This window comes from Kwoniella shivajii, chromosome 10, assembly GCF_035658355.1.
Source record: "Kwoniella shivajii chromosome 10, complete sequence".
Classification (NCBI taxonomy): domain Eukaryota; kingdom Fungi; phylum Basidiomycota; class Tremellomycetes; order Tremellales; family Cryptococcaceae; genus Kwoniella; species Kwoniella shivajii.
In genome coordinates, this window is record NC_085917.1 from 1,479,806 (window position 1) to 1,499,209 (window position 19,404).

The 19,404-nt window shown below is 46.6% G+C and overlaps 8 protein-coding genes across 8 annotated transcripts; 5 read left to right on the forward strand and 3 right to left on the reverse strand.

Moving 5' to 3' along the window:
• Window positions 1-29: 29 nt before the first annotated feature.
• Window positions 30-751, forward strand: IL334_007435 (uncharacterized protein; the record flags this gene model as incomplete). Its single annotated transcript, XM_062939125.1, has 3 exons — window positions 30-32; window positions 139-465; window positions 566-751. The coding sequence occupies 3 exons, from the start codon at window positions 30-32 to the stop codon at window positions 749-751; spliced, it is 516 nt and encodes a 171-aa protein (XP_062795176.1).
• Window positions 752-1,132: 381 nt separating this feature from the next.
• On the reverse strand, window positions 1,133-5,165 carry IL334_007436 (uncharacterized protein; the record flags this gene model as incomplete). The annotated part of the gene is made up of 8 exons (XM_062939126.1): window positions 1,133-1,225; window positions 1,296-1,637; window positions 1,687-3,295; window positions 3,346-3,622; window positions 3,675-4,109; window positions 4,158-4,347; window positions 4,406-5,056; window positions 5,106-5,165. 8 exons carry the CDS (start codon window positions 5,163-5,165, stop codon window positions 1,133-1,135), a joined length of 3,657 nt encoding a protein of 1,218 aa, XP_062795177.1.
• Window positions 5,166-5,391: 226 nt separating this feature from the next.
• On the forward strand, window positions 5,392-6,443 carry IL334_007437 (uncharacterized protein; the record flags this gene model as incomplete). The annotated part of the gene is made up of 3 exons (XM_062939127.1): window positions 5,392-5,502; window positions 5,659-6,171; window positions 6,264-6,443. 3 exons carry the CDS (start codon window positions 5,392-5,394, stop codon window positions 6,441-6,443), a joined length of 804 nt encoding a protein of 267 aa, XP_062795178.1.
• A 110-nt stretch (window positions 6,444-6,553) lies between these two features.
• IL334_007438 (uncharacterized protein) lies at window positions 6,554-7,678 on the reverse strand (the record flags this gene model as incomplete). The annotated part of the gene is made up of 4 exons (XM_062939128.1): window positions 6,554-6,770; window positions 6,861-7,130; window positions 7,213-7,474; window positions 7,537-7,678. The coding sequence occupies 4 exons, from the start codon at window positions 7,676-7,678 to the stop codon at window positions 6,554-6,556; spliced, it is 891 nt and encodes a 296-aa protein (XP_062795179.1).
• A 1,174-nt stretch (window positions 7,679-8,852) lies between these two features.
• IL334_007439 (uncharacterized protein) lies at window positions 8,853-10,725 on the forward strand (the record flags this gene model as incomplete). Its single annotated transcript, XM_062939129.1, has 11 exons — window positions 8,853-8,864; window positions 8,941-9,109; window positions 9,155-9,269; window positions 9,321-9,337; window positions 9,398-9,433; window positions 9,487-9,628; window positions 9,680-10,183; window positions 10,239-10,312; window positions 10,374-10,456; window positions 10,507-10,554; window positions 10,612-10,725. The coding sequence occupies 11 exons, from the start codon at window positions 8,853-8,855 to the stop codon at window positions 10,723-10,725; spliced, it is 1,314 nt and encodes a 437-aa protein (XP_062795180.1).
• Window positions 10,726-11,851: 1,126 nt separating this feature from the next.
• On the forward strand, window positions 11,852-13,782 carry IL334_007440 (uncharacterized protein; the record flags this gene model as incomplete). The annotated part of the gene is made up of 3 exons (XM_062939130.1): window positions 11,852-12,052; window positions 12,467-12,806; window positions 12,851-13,782. 3 exons carry the CDS (start codon window positions 11,852-11,854, stop codon window positions 13,780-13,782), a joined length of 1,473 nt encoding a protein of 490 aa, XP_062795181.1.
• A 323-nt stretch (window positions 13,783-14,105) lies between these two features.
• On the forward strand, window positions 14,106-16,423 carry IL334_007441 (uncharacterized protein; the record flags this gene model as incomplete). The annotated part of the gene is made up of 6 exons (XM_062939131.1): window positions 14,106-14,273; window positions 14,318-14,445; window positions 14,503-15,447; window positions 15,537-15,744; window positions 15,794-16,049; window positions 16,101-16,423. The coding sequence occupies 6 exons, from the start codon at window positions 14,106-14,108 to the stop codon at window positions 16,421-16,423; spliced, it is 2,028 nt and encodes a 675-aa protein (XP_062795182.1).
• Window positions 16,424-16,531: 108 nt separating this feature from the next.
• On the reverse strand, window positions 16,532-18,667 carry IL334_007442 (uncharacterized protein; the record flags this gene model as incomplete). The annotated part of the gene is made up of 6 exons (XM_062939132.1): window positions 16,532-17,322; window positions 17,369-17,772; window positions 17,826-17,956; window positions 18,007-18,061; window positions 18,110-18,401; window positions 18,481-18,667. The coding sequence occupies 6 exons, from the start codon at window positions 18,665-18,667 to the stop codon at window positions 16,532-16,534; spliced, it is 1,860 nt and encodes a 619-aa protein (XP_062795183.1).
• Window positions 18,668-19,404: the final 737 nt, after the last annotated feature.

Sequence of the window (19,404 nt, forward strand, 5' to 3'; positions counted from 1 at the left end):
CTCCTCTCTCAGCTACCAGCTTGCCCATCATGGTGAGTCTGCTTATGATTAGATATCACGTGTGCATTCCACTTGGAACAGTGTTCAGGTTCAATCACCCATTACCTATTCCAAGCTGACCTCGTTCATGTTTGACAGTCCAACACCCTTCGACCGTACTTGAACGCTGTGCGGGCAACCTTGACCGCAGCGTTGACACTGGAAAACTTCTCATCGCAAGTGGTAGAGCGACATAACAAGCCAGAAGTCGAGGTTCAAACATCTCCGGAAGCATTACTTCACCCTCTTATCGTATCTCGTAATGAATCAGAAAGAGTGTTGATTGAACCTTCGGTGAACTCTATAAGATTGAGTATCGCGATCAAACAAGCGGATGAGATTGAGAAGATATTGTGTCATAAATTCACCAGATTCATGATGATGAGGGCGGAGGGCTTCGTCATCTTAAGGAGGAAACCGTTACCTGTAAGTAGCGCTCAGATTCTTCCGTTCTTCGCGCAAGAGGTTTGGTGTCGGGTTCCTGCTAGTGAGGACGCTGTTGTGACTAACGGCATGTTACGCATAGGGCTACGACATATCATTCCTCATCACAAATTTCCACTCCGAATCAATGCTCAAACACAAACTAGTAGATTTCATCATCCAGTTCATGGAGGACGTGGATAAGGAGATTTCCGAAATGAAGCTGTCTTTGAATGCTAGGGCGAGAATAGTAGCGGAAAGTTATTTGTCAACAGTGAGTCTCACTTGACGTCGTCGTCTTTCCCCACAGAAGGTGAGCAGGAGCTGCGATGCGCACATCGCAATCGACTATGTGTCTACGTGCCTTTTGTCGCATTACTGCAGTTCCCTCACACTCTTGACGCCGTCAGCCTTTTATCAGTATACGCTGACTTGTACTGTATCAGTTCGCATAAAGAAACTAGATTTGTACAGGTCTTGTAATTGTATGAAGATATATGATCATGTCGATTATCACCTTAAACCCAACCGGTGCTTAAGCGATTCTGGCACAATATAGTGCAATCTCCGGTTTGACATACTATAGTAACAAAGCAGCGTGAAATAGATGGGATCATCAGAAATCAAGGTGTACATGCTAAGTTGCTGTTTTACGATACCTGTGTACACCTTATCTCCTCCTTTCCACTTTCTCGACCAGGCCCCGACCCAGTCTGACCATTTCAGCCAGAATGGCATCTTTGTTGATTGTGATAAGTGCAGACTGAAGGAACAGAGACACGATTAGCTCACAATTCAGAGATTGTCATCTGATCAAGTGGCATTTCACTCACATCAGATTCGACAGGATTGCTGTTCCAACCCAAGAAAGCTTTCAGAGACCTCGAGGCTTCTTTGGAAGGATTCCAAATACCTCCAATAGCTCTGCCCCCGTACTTGTCCCAAAATAAAAGTACAGCATCGCCGTAAATCCTCTTGAGATCTTCTACATAACGCTCAGCTGGATCGAACCCAATTCTAATATCGTTGGAAGATGATGCTTGGAGATTTCGGAATTTTAGTTTGGCTTCCCATTCTTCTGAATTAGCTGTCACTGATTGAGAGTATTTTGATAGAGTTGAAGGCGTGAGATATAGGAGGAAATCGTATTGCTCCAAGGGAGTGATGAAGAGAGACTAGATATCAATCAGCTTAAAAGGTATATACAAAAAGAAGTTGACTCACTTTCACGTCCAGTTCGCCGGTTTCTGATGATCTTTTCACCACCATCAGAGTAGCTTTTGCCAATGTACCCACTCGACCAGCGATGACTTTGGTGATTCCTCGGGTCCATCTCAATCCAGCTTCATCCTCCTCAGTGATTACAACCCAGCCATGATTTGCACCTTCAGACTTGTCTTTGCTTCGGAGACTGTCGAAAGCTTTCAGCGCTTCGCTTCGCTTCTCAATCGGAAATTTCACCCTTCCTTCCGTTGATGACGTCGCAGCTTCTTTGACGGAAAATATGGGTACGAATAAAGCTTCACTCTTCCAGTCCCATTCAGCCAAAAGAGTAATCGCTCTTACAAAGCCTGCAGTTGCGGAAGCTGGAGTTTGTAATGATCCCGGATCAAGATACACTTTTGCCATGATCAATTCCACTATTTCTGCTGAGATATGTGTCGACAGCATATGACTCGCGAACCATCGTTTAAGTAATCTAGAAGCCGAGGAGTATGAAGGATATTTATGATGTAGAGGTGTAATTGAAGAATGATGCTGAGTAGAATAGCTGAATAACCTGATATGTTTTTCCAGTGCTGGAGAAGCTAATTTCCTTGGTGGTCTGGGTAATGACGTCGCGAATACAGGTTCGTCTTCATAAACAACCCGTTGTAACAGGGTGCGTTCCCTCTCATGGTATATCCTCAAACGAAAAGCTACACCTTGAGGTAGAAGTATGTCCAGACTTGCATGATCTTCGATCTCACTTGATCCTTCATCGAAAACAACGGTTAACTTGGAAGCTGGAATCCGGCTTTCAATCACTTTGGCAAGTTTTTCGAATAAGGCGAGTTTGACTTTTTGAATGGCGGAAAGATCATCGGGCCATTTAGGCGATGATTCGAACTGAACCACGACGTCTGCGTATGGTACATAGTTGATACAGGTAGGTGAAGATGGAAGTCGATTGACGTCAATGGGGTGTGGTACAAACGTTGAGGAGTATCGCAGCATCTCCGAGGCAGGGGTGACGTTGAGAATAGCTAGAGGAAGCTCGGAATCGATGTCTTTGAGTAATTTGTACAATTCATCGTAAGCTGATAAGGTGGGTCGGAATCCTTGCTTTTCTGAGCCCGCAAGGGAAGTGGCGTTCCTTGCAGACACAGGTATTTGAGTGACGGATTGCCAGTCGACGTTAGATGAAAGGCAATGTACTTGTTCTTCAGATATAGCAAAATGTTTTCTGAGGAGATATCGTACGATTTTACCGGGTATTAGAGTTGCTTCCTCAGGTCTGGATAAGTCCCAAACCACTGACTCGGCGATGCTGCCATCTTTGAATCTCCTCAGTTCTGCTTTCTCACCCCAGAGTTGTCGGAACTCCTCTGCTTTAAGAGCTTGAGAAGAGTTTGATGACGGCCCAATGTCGATTACTCGCGTTGCATGTTCGGGATTGTATATTATCCCAATGTCGAGCGTTGATGAAGAGGAAGGCGATATGTATACAAGCTTGGCTCGATCCGATAGACCTTGGCGAAGGATGCCAGCGAAAGCGTGGGCAGCCATATCGATGGTAGATGGATGCTCTGAATTTTCCAGCGATCTGAGGTTGTCGAGTGAGATGTCGACTCTAGTTTTGGTTTCAGCTTAATTCCATCCCACATAAAAGAAAAGACAAACTTTATAGATTCATCAAACACCTCGACCCCAACTTTCCTGTTTCTGAGAAATGTTTCTCCGAATTTGTCGGTATTCTCATCTTCCAGCATAGCCAACGTCTCCCTAGCATGGTGTCGAAGTAATTGTATTTCGCCCTTTTCCCAGCCAGCGAAGACGTTAAACCTACCGGTAGGGTCAACAAGAATATCTTCAAAGGATTTGGTAAAATCAGAATGAGGGAGTGTGTCGTCAGATACGGTGTTCGTGAAAACAGGGGTTTCGGAAAAGTTGGTATGAGCTATGACGGGGAGCACGGTTAGCTTGACCAGTACAGACCAACATGTACTTACCCAAGAATTCCCATGCAGCTCTAATCGCACCCCAATGGCCTAGGCCTTTGCCCACGCCTCTGACTTTCTTGGTGTTTTCCCTTACACCGCTCGCGCCTCCAATTTCACCACCCTCAACGACCCAGCCTAAAATCATACTGGCAAACCAGCCAGATCCGCCTCTTTCCCTTTTTATCCCTCGGCGAGTTGCCCATATCCTCCAAATGGCTAAGTATGAATCGACCGTCCTCTCTGGCTTTAGAACCTGCGATAAACGGTGAAGATGTAGGAGATATGACTTGTGTGAAGCATCATTGAGAATGGAGCTTGAATACAAGGGCGTAGGGACATCGTTACGGAGAAGCGACTTTGAGGGAGACAAGTTTGATGGAGGGAATAGAGCAGGAGAGATACCAGCATGTATGCGGATGTGGAGACGATGTTTCAACCCTTGTTCTGTAATAACGTTAGATAAAGATCCACTTGAGATATCTGACAGCTTACCTTTACCAGCAGTAACGACAATGACGGGTCTTCTGACGTCCCCCATAGATGAATCCCATGATAAAGTGACTCCGTTGAGAGGGCCAGCTTGCTTCGCTGATTTTTGAAGTGCCGCGTAAATCACAGAAAGATAGTGAGCTCTCTTGTGGAAGTATCGATAATCCATCCTATCTTTAAGGCTAAACAGATTCTGTAGATTTGCTGATCAGCGTTCACCAATGTTTTGAAGTTCAACTGATCACACTCACTGAGGGCATGATCACGACAAGGTCAACTTCCCCGGCTTCACCTTTACCCTTTTTATAACCACCTACGACTCCCCAGCTTCCGCCGATGATGATTTCTTCTGGTTTCTCCCATCCCAAAGTCCATTTGACATTTTCTTTCGTAGGTTCCCACTGATCTCCTCCGGGAAAAGGTATCTTTACACCATCACCAATGCGTTTGATAGCCTTCAAAGGGGACAGTCCGGGTAAAGAAGGTAACCCGATTATGGAGGAATGAATAGTCGATAAAAGCCCTTTCAAAGATGGATGAGGGGTAGTGGACAGAAGAGTAGATTCTAGCAGTGCTGAAAGTTGGAGAGTGAATGATGTTCCTCCTGATTGTTCTACTGAGCGTAATTTCTCCATCTCCTCTATTGTTGGTGCTTTGTATAGGTTCTTCGAAGGCTGTCGACGGGACGGGCCAGCTGCTGGAGTGTTTTCCGTTTCGATGATACCAGATGACTGTACAGTCCCATCCTCCTCATCTTCCGATTCATCTGAAGCTTGTCTATCTATCATAGGATCATCGTAGAGTCCATCTTGCGTGTCAGCGCTCTCTACATTCTCACCAGTTTCCAGATCTTCAAAACCTGCATCGCTAGGGGAAGGAGAAGGTCGCTGAGCGGGAGTGCGCTACAAGAGAAAGGTATTTAGCGATAGTCTTTCGCATTGTTTCACTCACTTTCTTCTGACCGTCCTTGGACGTTGATGCCTTCCTCTTGAGCGACTTCAGTGCGGACATCTTGGTGATTTGATTGTCGTTACAAGAGGTATGATGAAGGGTTAGAAGGTGTCAACAAGCACATAGCATTTCGGGAAAGTGAGAAATTAGAAAAGTGAAAAATAAATTTCGTTGTTGTGTTGCCCCGCAAAAATCCCAAAAAATCATTTGGTCATCTTGAAAAGTTCTGTCTTGTATTCATCTCATACTTTCAACTTCCTCTCTTACAGATTTCATTTTTGTCTAGATGGCCTCATTATTGCTCGGAAATCCTGTCGCGCTGCCTTCCGATCCCGAGGATGTAAAAGGGAAGAAAAAAAAGATTCCAAAAGTCGCGGGGTATGTCGCTGGGGCCGCCGTCAGTTCATACTCTTCTTTCCACTTTTTGCCATATCGAAGCCAGTGACCTGCTGCATCAAGATACGATCTTGAGCTCCGAGGAATGGATTAGAACAGCCTTCGAAAATCTGGGATTAAATGATAGCGTATTTGCTGAAGTATGACCACTTTTCAGTTCGCCATTACAACCGGTCTTACCATCCTCATAATACCTTATGTCAGACAAGCCGCCAAGCTACAAAACACAACTCAATTCCTGTCACATCGTAATCTGTCGCTCCTCGATGCTCGCACGAAAGTACCACGAGCTGCACTTCTGGCTCCCATTTCCACCCCAAATACTGTCACTGTGCGTTCGAATACCGGTACGAAGCCATCGACAGTGTCAAGCTCGAATGCGAAGCCATCTTCATCTACCTCCACATCACCCTTGTCTATACATGATCTCTCCAGTGTGTCGGATACCCCCATAGATCCCTCGCTCCTCGCTGCTAGATCTTTCAACGCTCGCGAAGAAAAGTCTTTGTATGGTGCTCCATTGACATCTGCTGATGGAGAGCCATCTGCTCCTCAAGAACCTGTGTCTGGCTTTTTAGGGTTTCAAGCTTTAGGAATAGCAACAGCGTTAGTCTTTGGTAGTGCAGGTCTGGGGGCGTTGATAGTGGCTAAGCTGCTAGGTGTCCAAGATGTAAGTCATTTGACTTTGCAGCTGAAAGAAAAATCAAACAGGCAAACAACGCATTGTATAAGTGAACTGATTTCCCGAACGATCATTCGTAGATGGCTGAATTCAGTAGTAAAATGCGAGAGACCCTCAACCTATCCATGCCTAATTTGGTGCAAAATGTCAATCAACCTGGAAGAAGTACAGATGGCTTTGACGGAGAGGCCATAGAACAGTGGGTCGCTAAGCTGGAGAAAGAAGATGAGGAAGAAGAAAACCGGCTTTTGTCCTCATGACATATCGCAAAATCCAGAATATAAACGCGTTGAGTACTAGGATAGTTCCATGGCTATATAGCATCTCTGCAAACAGTCATCACCTCATGTTGACTACGGTAAACCACAATCTAAGTCGTTCTGTGCAGAGCAATGTAGCTCACAAGCGCAGCTGCTGTAAGCCACTTGGCAGCCATGACTACTTTGGTTCTAATTTGAGCGTTTCTATAAGATTTGTAACCAGCTTTATCGATTGACTGGATTTCATCCGAGGAAAGCGCTAAATCGCCTGCAGCTATAAAGCTTTCTATTCTAGATTTGGTAGATGACGCGGTTACTGGAATGACACTGTAGGCATCGAGTTTCAAGTTAGGAGAGTTGTTCATAGACCAAGACAAGTGATCTACAAGAATACAGGAGGTAATGAAACTTACTTACCCTTTAGCTCTGGTCCAAGCTAATAAAACTCTTTCCTCCGGCACGTTTCTTTTACCTGCGATGTCTTTGACCACTTTTAAAACAGGGCTTTTGCTGTCCTGCCATAGTGGAGCAAGTGGGGAATACCCTTCTACAGCGATGTTGTGATCCTGCAGGAATTTAACCAAAGGCTCCTGTTTGGCTAAGATGTCGGGGTGGAAGGGTATTTGATTGACAGAAGGCTTGAAGTGGGCATGTGCGAAGAGCTCATTGAGGTGTGAGATCTCAAAGCTGCAGTCATACGTCAGGATGTTGCGGGGTCATGTCCGATATTGATAACAAAAATCAACATCCGAAAAGAATATTAACTCACTTGGACACACCGATACTTTTCGCATACCCTAATTTCTTAAACTCTTCCAAATGCTTCCAGGCGCCTGGTATGTCACCTTTGGCCACACCAGGGAAGTGAATCAGATAGAGATCCACATAATCCACGCCTAAGCTTTCCAAGCTGTCATCAATTGACTCTTGAGCTGTCTTCACGCCAGACCACTTTGTGGTTATCCACAACTCATCTCGAGAAATATCAACTTGTTTAATAGCTTTTCCAACCGCTCCTTCAGATTTGTACACTAAAACCTCAAGCGAAAATCAGCGAATGACCGCACTCAAACGGGAGAGACAGTTTACGTACTCTGTGCGGTATCAATGCTATCGAATCCAGCATAAATGGCTGCATCGACCGTGGCAGTGGTATCTCCTGAATGTCTGGAGGTCCCAAATGAGATACCGGGGATCTTTCGACCATCATTTAGCTTGATATCAGACCAGGGCATGACGACTTTGTGTTTGCGCAAGGTGATATTGGGGGGCAACGACGAGAACGGGTGAAGAGGGATTGTTTGTACAGATAGGATGGATGATTGTGAAGAAGTGAATTTGCGAATCGTCCTGAAGTTGTATCATGTTGTCCATCGATCGGGTAAGACCGAAGGAAATCATCGCCAGAGATCGTACTGTCGCTCGTCAAATGACGACTTTACGTCAATGTGTCGACTGTAGCTATTTTTGGATATCGACGGTTTTTGCACCGCACTATCTGATAGTGTATTGGTCTGACACGATTTCCAATGTACCAGCAGTGGGAACAAAATCACCGGAGCTCAACGTACGGATCTATCGTAACAAGATCATTCGAAGCAAGCGCATCTTGGCATCTTCATGTCGAACGTGATAAGCGAATAACCCATAGGTGTCCTCTTCTTGACATGGGTACCTCCGGACCGTGTTTCCTAGACGTTTCAACCTCGGATTGATCACATATAAACTTACCCTGTATCAAAGCGTGATTGACGTGGGAAAATAAGCAATCAATCTTTGTTTCAAATCAGATGCATTGGAAAGCATCTATTTCAGGATTATCCCTGCAGAACAATCAATCAGTCGTCTTGGATACCGAACCGAAACAAGGGGACAAGCAATCAATCTGTTACTGCTATCTTCTCAACGTGACATGCGGAACAGGGGTACAAGAAACTCCGCCCAAGCATAAAGGGGCGAACTGAGATGCAACGGCTCAAAGGAATATCAGTATTGACACCAAAGGATATGTAGAAGTGTCGGAACAATGAAAATCGATCAATTACATGGATGAAACGTTGGAAGAACTCACGATACGATCTATTATCCCTTTGTTCCCTGCTGAGGCGTTTTTTCAATCCCGCATGGATCATCTAATATCCTTTTGTTTTATTCGATAATGAGACTTTTATCTGACTTTCTTCATCTTTTTCAAGAACACAAAGCATATAAAGCAAACAGGTTCTGCTCTAGATGAGACATTTTCATCAACTTCCATCTTCCATTTCAGCACAGTGAATTGATTTCACATTGACAAGCTTCATTCATTCTTTTACCGACTACAATATTCTCTCTAGCCTCTATCTCTTTGATCAAAACCTTGTTTCCTGAATACTGCCAACTGTCGCAGAAAATATCACCCAGTCCATCATGCTATCTAACGTATGTTCTGATCACTCCTTAGATCATTGTCAGATTGGCGTTTGAGAAAAGCTGATCAATCGTGCTTAAAACATAGGCCAAAGCTTTTACCCTTGTCTCCACTCTCTTCTTCGTTACCATCGTCAATGCCCATGGACATGTAGCCAAATGGACTTTGGCAGATGGTGATCACGCCGGTTTCAACCCTTCCAACGCAGCTGAGCTAGGTGCTACAGCCGAAAGGCCTACTGACAACCAAGATCAAGGTGAGTTAGCGGTGATGGGAATCTGCCTAACAGAGTATCATTTAGGTTTTGCCGATTATACATCCACTATAGTTGCTTGTGGAGGTGCGTCTCCCGGGTCTGGCCTCGAGACTTGGGATATCACTGCTGGGGATTCCGTAACGGCTCATTGGAATACTTGGTAAGTAGTGACTTACTCAAGCGACTATTACTACTGACTCTAGATTCACAGGCCAGACTCTCACAAAGGTACGTGCTATGAGCTCCTGCTGTATGACATCAAGAAATTTAAGCTTACATCTATGATAGGTCCGGTGACCGAATACATGGCTGCCTGTCCCTCGAGTAGGTATAAATTCCTTTTAGGTCAGAAACATCGAGATGACGCCTGCGTGTAGCTGGATGTGACGGAGTCGACGCATCATCGCTACAGTGGTTTAAGATCGCGGAGGACACTTTTGATGGTTCGAAGTGGCCCAGTGACACCATCGTTTCAACTTTGGCATGGACTTTCAATATTCCTACCGAGCTCGCTGCTGGGTACGTGAAATTCCTACGCAAACGTGCGAAGTCTTGCTAACACCTTTGCAGTGCCTACTTAGTACGACATGAGATTTTGGCCATGCATACGTCCGGCGCTCCTCAAGTCTACCCCGTTTGTTTTCAAGCTAACCTGGCCTCCTCCGGGTCTGTCGTTCCGACCCAAACTACTGCATTCCCCGCCGCTTACGATACCAACGATGATTTTAAAACCTGGAACATTTATAACGAGGACAACAGCCAGTTTGTACCTCCTGGACCAGCTGTCTTCAATAGCGCTGGGTCTGGGTCGCTTTCCGGTGCTCCAGTCTCTTCCGCTGCCTCCACGTCTACTGTCGCTGCTCCTACTTCCCCTGCGTCTTCTTATCCACCAACCTCCGCTGCAAGTACTGTCACTTCATCTGAGGCTGAAGAAGCCACCGGAGCAACCTCCTCCACCACTGACGATTCTGCCTCTGACGTCACCGCCACTACAGCCTCCGATGCAGAGACAATGGCGACCTCTTACGCTGAAAGCACCGCGGTTGATACCTCCGCCACCGTCTCGTCATCGAGGTGAGTGTGTTTTGCGTTATACTTTGGCTGATAACTGATCAAATGATCCGTGCAGTGCTGCAGCTACTGCTGGCCCCACGACTGGTCCAGGAAACGCTGAAATGGGAGGCGCTGCTCCTCCAGTAACCCGTGAGGTTTTTTTTGTCGATTCTGAGTCTAAGCACGAGGGCTGATAATTGCGAGATTATAGAAAACGGAAGCAGATGGGAAACTCTCGGCGGAAGCTACAACGATGAGCAGAGTGCTGTAGTGGCAAGCTGCATGGCTCAGATGGTAAGGCTGAATGTTGTAATGGCACAATTAAGGCTAACTTGACTTCATAGAACCGATGCAAAACTTGGGCTAATTCTCAGCCCAACTCGGAAGTTTCGGTGAGTGCAAGTCACTGGTATGAAACGTGTGTGGAGTCTGACCTTGTTGTCTTTCAGGCCGCTTTGACCTCGTGTGATACTCAAGAGTCTACTTGCGAGTCTACCGGCGCTTCGAGCAAGAGGGCAATCGTTATGAGCCGATATGCTAAGAAGGGTCTTCCATTTTCCTAGACACACGGTATCTCCTGATACAAGCTTTTGTATGGAACCCCTTCTCCCTTCTTTTCCTTACGAGTCTCATTTTCATTCTAGAACGTTGATCGTTGCTTGTTTTTATGCATTGTTCATCTTGTTCTTATATACGCAAGAAACGTGCTAAAGATGAGTGTTGCAGGGATAGGATGCCTGCACACAGTCCCGTTGTCATTGTTGGGATTGTCAGCATTCATCTCGGTATTTTGCTCGCTTGAAGTCGCATTATCCAGCTTCGTACACATAGGTGAAATGACATCGAGACTCCATTGGGAGTCAGCATTCAGCGAGTGGGATTTGATTTCATAATCAGTACCGGTGAGTCTATCACATATGATACACTTTGTTTCCGGGTGAGAAACACTGAGATCAACTCGGAATGCCACGACTTACCTGCCTAATCCATGCATAAATATGAACGCAATGGCAAGGTGCCAGCCACTCCGCGACAGATATGTGCGGTGCCTTCTTGTAATCCTGTATCCTTGTAACTCATACCACAAAAAACTCGTTTGGACAATTAGCTGATACACCCGAGCGCGGGTCGCTGAAGATTCCTTGCGCAGTTTGATGATTTCGGGTGAGTGTTCAACATTATTGAGAAGGCAATCGCTTAAAACATGCACGGATCAGAAACGATCCTTGTTTCCCGGAATAGCAAGCCAAGACAAAAGCGAAATAATGGTGGCACCTCGGGTCTCATTAACCCCTTTCATAAGCAGGTGTCAGGTAGAAGCGAGCTCCACTCTCTCTGAACTTTTATATACCGTGCCCTGACTACGCCGCTTGTTTCGCCCGATCGAACCCCCATTTTGCCGCGCTCGGCGGAGAAAATTTTGTTATCAGATACAGAATGAACATTGACATGATCTTATAAGATATCCTCGAGACCAGCTACGATAGCTTGCCGCCCACAGCGCCGCGTTTTTTTCCGTTTCACAGAAGTCTCTCAATTATTGGATTCAGTCCAATAAGAGAGACACTTCGGCCGGTACACATGCTAACGACGCTGAAAAATTCCGCTTTTGTTAAACCTAAAAGGACCAACCGCTTCTTCACATCATTGTTTTCTTTTCCATAGAAATAAATAAATAAATCTCTCGCAATGAAGGTGGACCAATCCCTCAACCTCACTCAAGCGGCGATGACTACTACCGAACAACAATCCCTAGAGGACAAAAACACGAATAACGATGGTGACGCTACTGCAAAGAACTCGCCGGGTACCGAAAATCTGGCACTCCCACACCTGAACCATGTTTCGGGAAAGGAAAACGATAACAGAGATAGCGAGCTACAAGATGGCGTGAGGCAAGCAGAGGCTATAGCGAGGACATGGAACAAGTCATCTCTTCGAATGGTGTACATGTTGTGAGTTGAGCGACTATGATGTGATATACTGATCTTTCAGTTTCTGGCTTACGTACGCCGTTAATGCGTTCCAATCTTCCATCACTGGCAATCTGTCCGCATATATCACATCAGGATTTGAAGCACATTCTCTTATTCCCACAATCGGCATTGTCTCGAATATTATGAGTGCTGCTGCATACATGATCCTTGCCAAGGTACTCAACCTGTGGGATCGAAGTTACGGATACTTGGCCATGACTGTGTTGGCATGCATTGGTCTCATCTTGTCAGCTTGCTGTACCAATATTTATACTTATTGCGCTGCTCAGGTGAGTTCCTTACGTCAGGTGTATGGCTGACAGTGTAGTGCTTTTACTCTGTCGGGTTCATCGGCATGATTTTCGCCGTCGATGTCTTTACCGCTGATACATCTAACCTCAAAAACCGAGGTCTGGCTTACGCATTCACTGCATCCCCATGGATCATCACCGCCTACGCTGGTCCTGCTATTTCGCAGCGATTCTACGAGAATAATTGGCGATGGGCTTATGGATGCTTTGCAATTATACTTCCCTTTGTTGCTCTGCCATTCTTTGTATTCATGCAAATCCAGAAGCGAAGGGCCATCAAAGCTGGAGAAATCATGTCGAATAAAACCGCAATGACTTGGACGAAAGCTTCATGGTTCTACCTAGTCGAGTTTGACGGTGAGTGTAGGCCCGAAAATGGCATCATACTGAATATATCACAGTTCTCGGTGTCTTCCTCGTCGTTGCTGGAATGGCGCTGTTCCTCCTCCCATTCTCCATTGCCACGTCTGCCGAGAACCAGTGGCAGGAGGGATACATCATCGCCATGTTGGTCCTAGGCTTCGTTCTCTTAGTCGCATTTGCTCTGGTCGAGCGATTCGTAGCTCCCAAACCATTCATCGCTTTCCACCTCCTCGCGAACCGGACCGTTCTTGGCGCCTGTATGCTCAATGTCAGCTGGCAAATTGCCTATTACTGCTGGGCAAGTTACTTCACAAGTTTCTTGCAGGTTGTCTACGACATCTCGATTAGTGAAGCAGGTTACATCGCTTCCATCTACGATGTTGTCGCCGGTGTTTGGCTGTTCCCAGTGGGTTACCTGGTACGAAAGACTGGTTACTTTAAATGGCTCCTCTACATCGGTGTCCCGGTATACATTCTAGGCGAGGGCCTGATGATCTACTTCAGAAGACCTGGCTTTTCTATTGGCTGGATTGTCTTCACCCAGATACTCATCGCTTGGGCAGGATCCTCTTTCACTCTTGTCGAGCAGATTGCAGTCCTTGCGGCTGGTTCCCACAACGACTCTGCGGGTATGTTGGCTATCTTGGGAATGTTTGGATACTTTGCTGGAGCCATTGGAAACTCGATCTCTGGCGCCATCTGGACCAACACGCTTCCTGCGAAACTTCAAGAATTCCTTCCCGCCGAGACCGTCGATCTTTGGGAGGATATCTACGAAGACTTATCTATTCAGCTCAGTTACCCTATGGGTGATCCAACTCGAACGGCTATCAATTTGGCATATGCAGAAGCCCAGCGTAGGATGCTCATCGCAGGAACTGCGATTATGGCTTTGGCTCTTGTATGTACTATAGCAATCAAGAACATTAAGGTGTCGGAGATCGACCAAGTTAAAGGAGTGGTCTTTTAGTAACCTTTCTATAATATATACATAGACATTCATAATAAAGAGCCAGGAATGATAAAAATGCAATTTCTTCATCACACGCAGATTAATGATTCCACCATGAAAAAAATTGTTAATATAGTACGCGGCTTTAACCGATTGACTACTGTATGTTCCAACGAGGATTTCGACTTGATCACCCGTTACATTTCTCATTTCCACCATCTCAATGTTTCAAAGTTTTCGTTCAACTCCCCTCTATCCATCCACTTGAATAAGTTGTTTGATCCATTAATTTGGACAACCTCTACATGGTCACATAAACAAGAAATTCCATTCAGCTCTCCATGCAGTTCAACGCACAAACTTCTTCAAGCTACATCCCTTCCAGTTCCGCACAAACTGCACCCTCCTCCTCTTCACCCTCAAACAACTCACCAGGCGGCAGAGTAGGCACCAATGGGAAATGCCAACGTAAGAGATCCGGCTGCCTGACTTGTAGATTGAGGAAGAAGGTATGTCACAGTAAGATAGCGAACTGAGCTGATACAGGACCTAGAGGTGCGACGAGGGGAAGCCCTCTTGCGGAGCATGTAGTCGTCTTGGCCTTGATTGCATGGGATATGAATCGAAGAGACCTGTGTGGATGAACAAGAAGGAAAAGGTGAAAGACGTCACGGCTCAGATGTACGTTGCATCTCAATGCTTCTTCGCACACACCAAGGGACTTACGTTGTGAATCAGAAAACAAACAGTGAACGACACCCGAGCAGCTAAAATGAGATCTCACTGGGCAAATAGAGCAGCATCGGCATCACTGACAGCGGACGGGAGATCTGTTGTAGATACTGAAGAAGGGATCAATATGTCCACAAGAAGTGAAAACATCACAGATGTAAAAGAGCGGATCGGAATGAGAAGTCAAGCTGTTGGAGCAGGTTTATCGTCAGATCCTTTGAGGTCTTTAGAAATCACAGATGGAAATCATTTTGTGCTGAGTGGGTCCACGCGCATTGGACATGACACCCATTTCACATTGCCATCTTCAGCGCAGACCAGCTATAATCCGTCCGATACAATGTTCTCCACTCAGCCGACGTCCCCCATTATCGATCCAGATATACTGAATTTGCTTGGACTCGCCCCCACCAATGAAAGCGCCCAACCATATTATCCATTATACCCCCAAGTCCCCAACACTCTCTGGTTTCCATGTCCAGTGAACACCCAAAGTGAAGATATGCGCTACTTCCATCACTATCTCACTGTCATTCTGCCTCTGCAGTACAGGTTTGACAACCAACCTATATCTGATCTCGTCGCTCCTCTTGCTCTTCAACATCCGGGCTTACTTCAAGCTTTATCATCGATCGCAGCCCTTCACATCTCGAGGAAACGGTATCCCCGATCCGGCAACACCACTCCCTCTGCCATCAATAACTACGCAGACCCTGATGATGTGTTCGCTCGAACCACTCTTCAAGCCACCTTAAAACAGCTGAAGTCTGTTCCCGCTGCTGATTTAGGCACAGACGAATTCATTCTTGCTGCGTTAACCGCAAATAGCTTCAACCTATTTGACGGGGGAGAGGACAAGGGATGGGTGGAGACTGCGGAGTTGTGTAGAAGATGCTTGACGGCGGTATTGTATCGTTCATATGGAATGGACGTGCCCTCATCAACATCGAGGTGAGTGCGAAACACCTTCTTCTTCTCTAGTTCGCCCTATAAGAACAACAAATGTCGAACCAAAACACATGCTAATGCTGTGCGTGAAGGATGGATGTAGACATCGCCGGTCTGATGAACCGCCTGGGTCATCTTATCAGTCCGCTCATGTGGGTTGACATCCTCATATCTCTCACTCAGAACAAGAGATCTCAATTTCTACCCATCTACCGCGTGTTCCTACTGGACCGATATCGAGAGCAAGGCAAAGTTTCCCAACTGCTTCGCGAGACGGTGATGGGTTGTGACAATACTACGGTAGGTGCGCAGTCATCTGCACTTGGTCTGTAGGCTAAATCCTTGACAGCGTCTTGCTCTTGCTGAGACTATCGCACTGTCTGAATGGAAGGAAAAATCCCTTCGAACCGGTTCGCTTTCAAACCGATGTCTCGTCGAGAAGGCAGATGCCATAGAGAGGCTGTTGGACGAGAGAAGATGGAGAGAGGATCATTTGTTCGAACGAAACGATACGTTAACAGTACATCGGATGGCGATGAGTAACGTTTTTCAGCATGGTGTTAGAGTTTTGCTGGCTACTGTTGTTGATGGATGCTTTCCTGGCGGTGAGTGACGCACTTTTCATGGTCAATCAGATTCACTGACAAGAGCCTCAGTTCCGGACATAGTCACAGCTGTGCAGGACACAGCAGACGCGCTTCTGGCTTTAGACAAGTGCGATACTCAAAGTGGGACGGACAAATTGTTGATTTTCCCCATTGTCATCGCTGGATGTCATGCTGAACACCCTGCGTTACAACGCATTTTCCGTCAACGGTTTACTAGACTCGGAGACGAGGCTGCGGCTTTCGGAAACACGTCCAGTGCTCTGAGACTCATGGAAGAGGTCTGGAGGCGGCGAGCAGCAGCGAGCAATGTCGAGGTGCAATGGCGAAAGGTAATGTTCGAGATGTACGAGGAAGGTTTGCTGTTGATATAGATTGTGGAAGTTGTAAATTATACCATAGTCGTTCTATGCTATTGGTTGGTCCTTGACGCAAATGACAGTCTGTTCGATGCATACAGGAAATTCATCGAGGCTACTACACTAATGGTTCTGTCTTGGTATTCCTTGAGTTTGAGCTAAACGCTGATACTTGATGGCGCTTTTGATCACCATTCCTTCACTCAATTCTGATACGGAATCTCTGTACATTTCCTGCCACGGTGTTTGACTCTTCGGGTATTTGTATGATCCCATAGATTTCTTTCTCTCCTCAATTTCCGCGGTGCTCAACAGGACGTCTGCAGTTCTTTTCAGAAGATCGATCCGAACACGATCGCCATCTACGAGATAGCCCAACATACCTCCAGTAGCTGCTTCCGGACTGGCATTGAGGATTGATGGACTTCCACTAGTACCACTCTGCCTGCCATCACCAATACAAGGGAGCTCTATCCCTTTGCGGATCAATTCACCAGGGGGAATCATATTGACAACTTCAGCCGCTCCAGGATACCCTATGGGACCTGCACCGCGCATGATGAGGATGGTACCGGGACCGATGTCCGGAGAATGCTCGATTCGATGATGGTAATCTTCGGGACCGTCAAATACGGCGACAGGACCTTCGAATGCCATAGGATCGTTGGGATTTGACAAGTACTGTTCTCGGAATGCAGGGGATATGACAGACGTTTTCATAATACCACTCTCGAAAAGGGTTCCTTTCAGGTGCAAGAATCCAGCCTCCGCTTTCAATGGCTTGTCAAAGGGTACAATCACTCGGCGATCTTGGGAAAGGTCGCTACGGCAGTTTTCGCCGATGGAGTGTCCAGATACTGTCAACGCGTCCGGATGTGGAAAGGCGTTGTGCTTCATGAGCTCGGCGACGACAGCTGATACTTGTCAGTTACTGAGATAGCGCGAAAGAAGTAAACTCACCAGGCAGTCCACCCGCACGGTGATACTCCTCACAAAGCCATTCCCCTGCAGGCTGCACATTCAACAGCAAAGGAAGGTGATATCCCACTCGCTCCCAGTCGTCACAATCAAGATCCACTCCTATATGTTTAGCAACGGCATTTAAATGGATTGGGGCGTTGGTCGATCCGCCAATGGCAGCGCAACATGCAATGGCATTTTCGAAAGCTGCTTTAGTCATGATATCTGAGGGTTTGATATCTTCTCTGACCAGTTGAACGATTCGCAATCCTGTTGCGTAAGCGCAGGCGCCTCGTTCTCGGTATACTGCTGGAATGGAGGCACTTCCGGGCAAAGACATGCCCAAAGCCTCTGCCATGGCATTCATGGTGGAAGCTGTGCCGATTGTGTTACAATGACCAGCACTGAGGTTGATATTAGCGGCGGCTGCACAGATCGAACTCACCTAGGCGCCGACAAAGCCACATGATGTAAGAACTCAGCCTCAGTAATCTGCCCTGCTGCTAATTGTGCTCGACTCTCCCAGACAACACCTCCGGAGCCAATCAGCTTTTGACCGCTGTAGCCGTTTAACATAGGCCCGACGTTCTGGATATGGGTCAGCGGGCAGCCAACGATATGCACTGTATCTGACTCACCATCGAAATGGCAGGGATGTTAACGGTAGCAGCTGCCATTAGCAGAGCGGGAGTGCTGTATTTGACAATCAGACTCGTTCACAGAGATACTCGAACAGCTCACGTTTTATCACAACCTGTCAAAAGGACGACACCATCCAAGGGATATCCGAAGAGCACTTCCACAAGCGAGAGATATGACAAATTCCGGTCTAAACTCGCAGTAGGCCGCTTGCCCGTCTCTTGAATAGGATGACATGGAAATTCTAACGGAGTTCCACCGGCGGCGATTATGCCATCTCTAACCCTCTTCGCCAATTCTACATGGTACTTGTTACATGGAGATAAGTCTGAACCAGTCTGCGCAATACCAATGATAGGTCGGTTTTTGGGAGATAGCTCGGGAACGGTTAAACCTGAATTCAGATACCTTTCGGTGTACAGGGCAGACATGCCTGCTCTAGTCAGCTGATAGCTTGGCAACCTAGTACTCACCAAGATCGGAAGGATCGTTGAACCATTTCTTCGAACGTAATGGTATAGCTGGCTCTATCCCTTCATTCGTATTGGTATTGCTCTCTGCCGGAGATGTGAAGGATCGGAGTTGACGAGGACCCGAACCAGCGGTGGGAACTTGAGCTTGCGATCTGCCGCAGTTGCAGCCTTCGCAAGGTTGAGACATTGTTTACTTTATGAGCAGGTTAAAACTTGGTCGTCGGAAACCAAGGATCTGGAGAACTGCAGCCAGGTAGATGTATTGGACAAGCGATGAAGTAAAAGGTTGAATCACGCTTGATGGGATTGGTTCGGGAATGGGCGGTAAGATCGGACCATTGTGCCGATTTACCGGTCAGCTGGTTCACGCCAAGGTCACTCCGCGATAAAGAGAAGCCGGGGTTCACGTACGCGCTTCGAACGACTCTAGACGGTAAATCGCAAAGTTATGAGATGTTGTATATGTTCGAATCGTCGCCAAACGACAACGTTTCAAACTTCGTGGGCGATAGCTTTAATGAAACCGCGATATGACGGAACCACTTACGCTTTAACTCACCATGAAATACATAGGGTTAGGGGGCTACACGTCTCATTTTCCCTTGCTTGAACGCAAGAGTTCCGAATCGTTCTGTCCTCTTCCTATTACCTTCATGTATACATGTCGGCTCACCGATTCCAGATGTTTCTCAACGCAGCTACGTCCCCGTGGCTTTGATCAAGCTTGGCAACTGTGATTGACGCTACTTACAGCATACATCGGACTCGGCCGAATTTTGGTTTTTGTAAGACGGCGGGATGTCGTCAAATGTCGTCAAATGTCGCGTGATGGCGTCAGACGAAATATGTTAGTAGTCTATATAGGTTATCGTTCTCATCTTAGACACATATAAGACCTTGACCTACATCATGCCATCCTCGTCT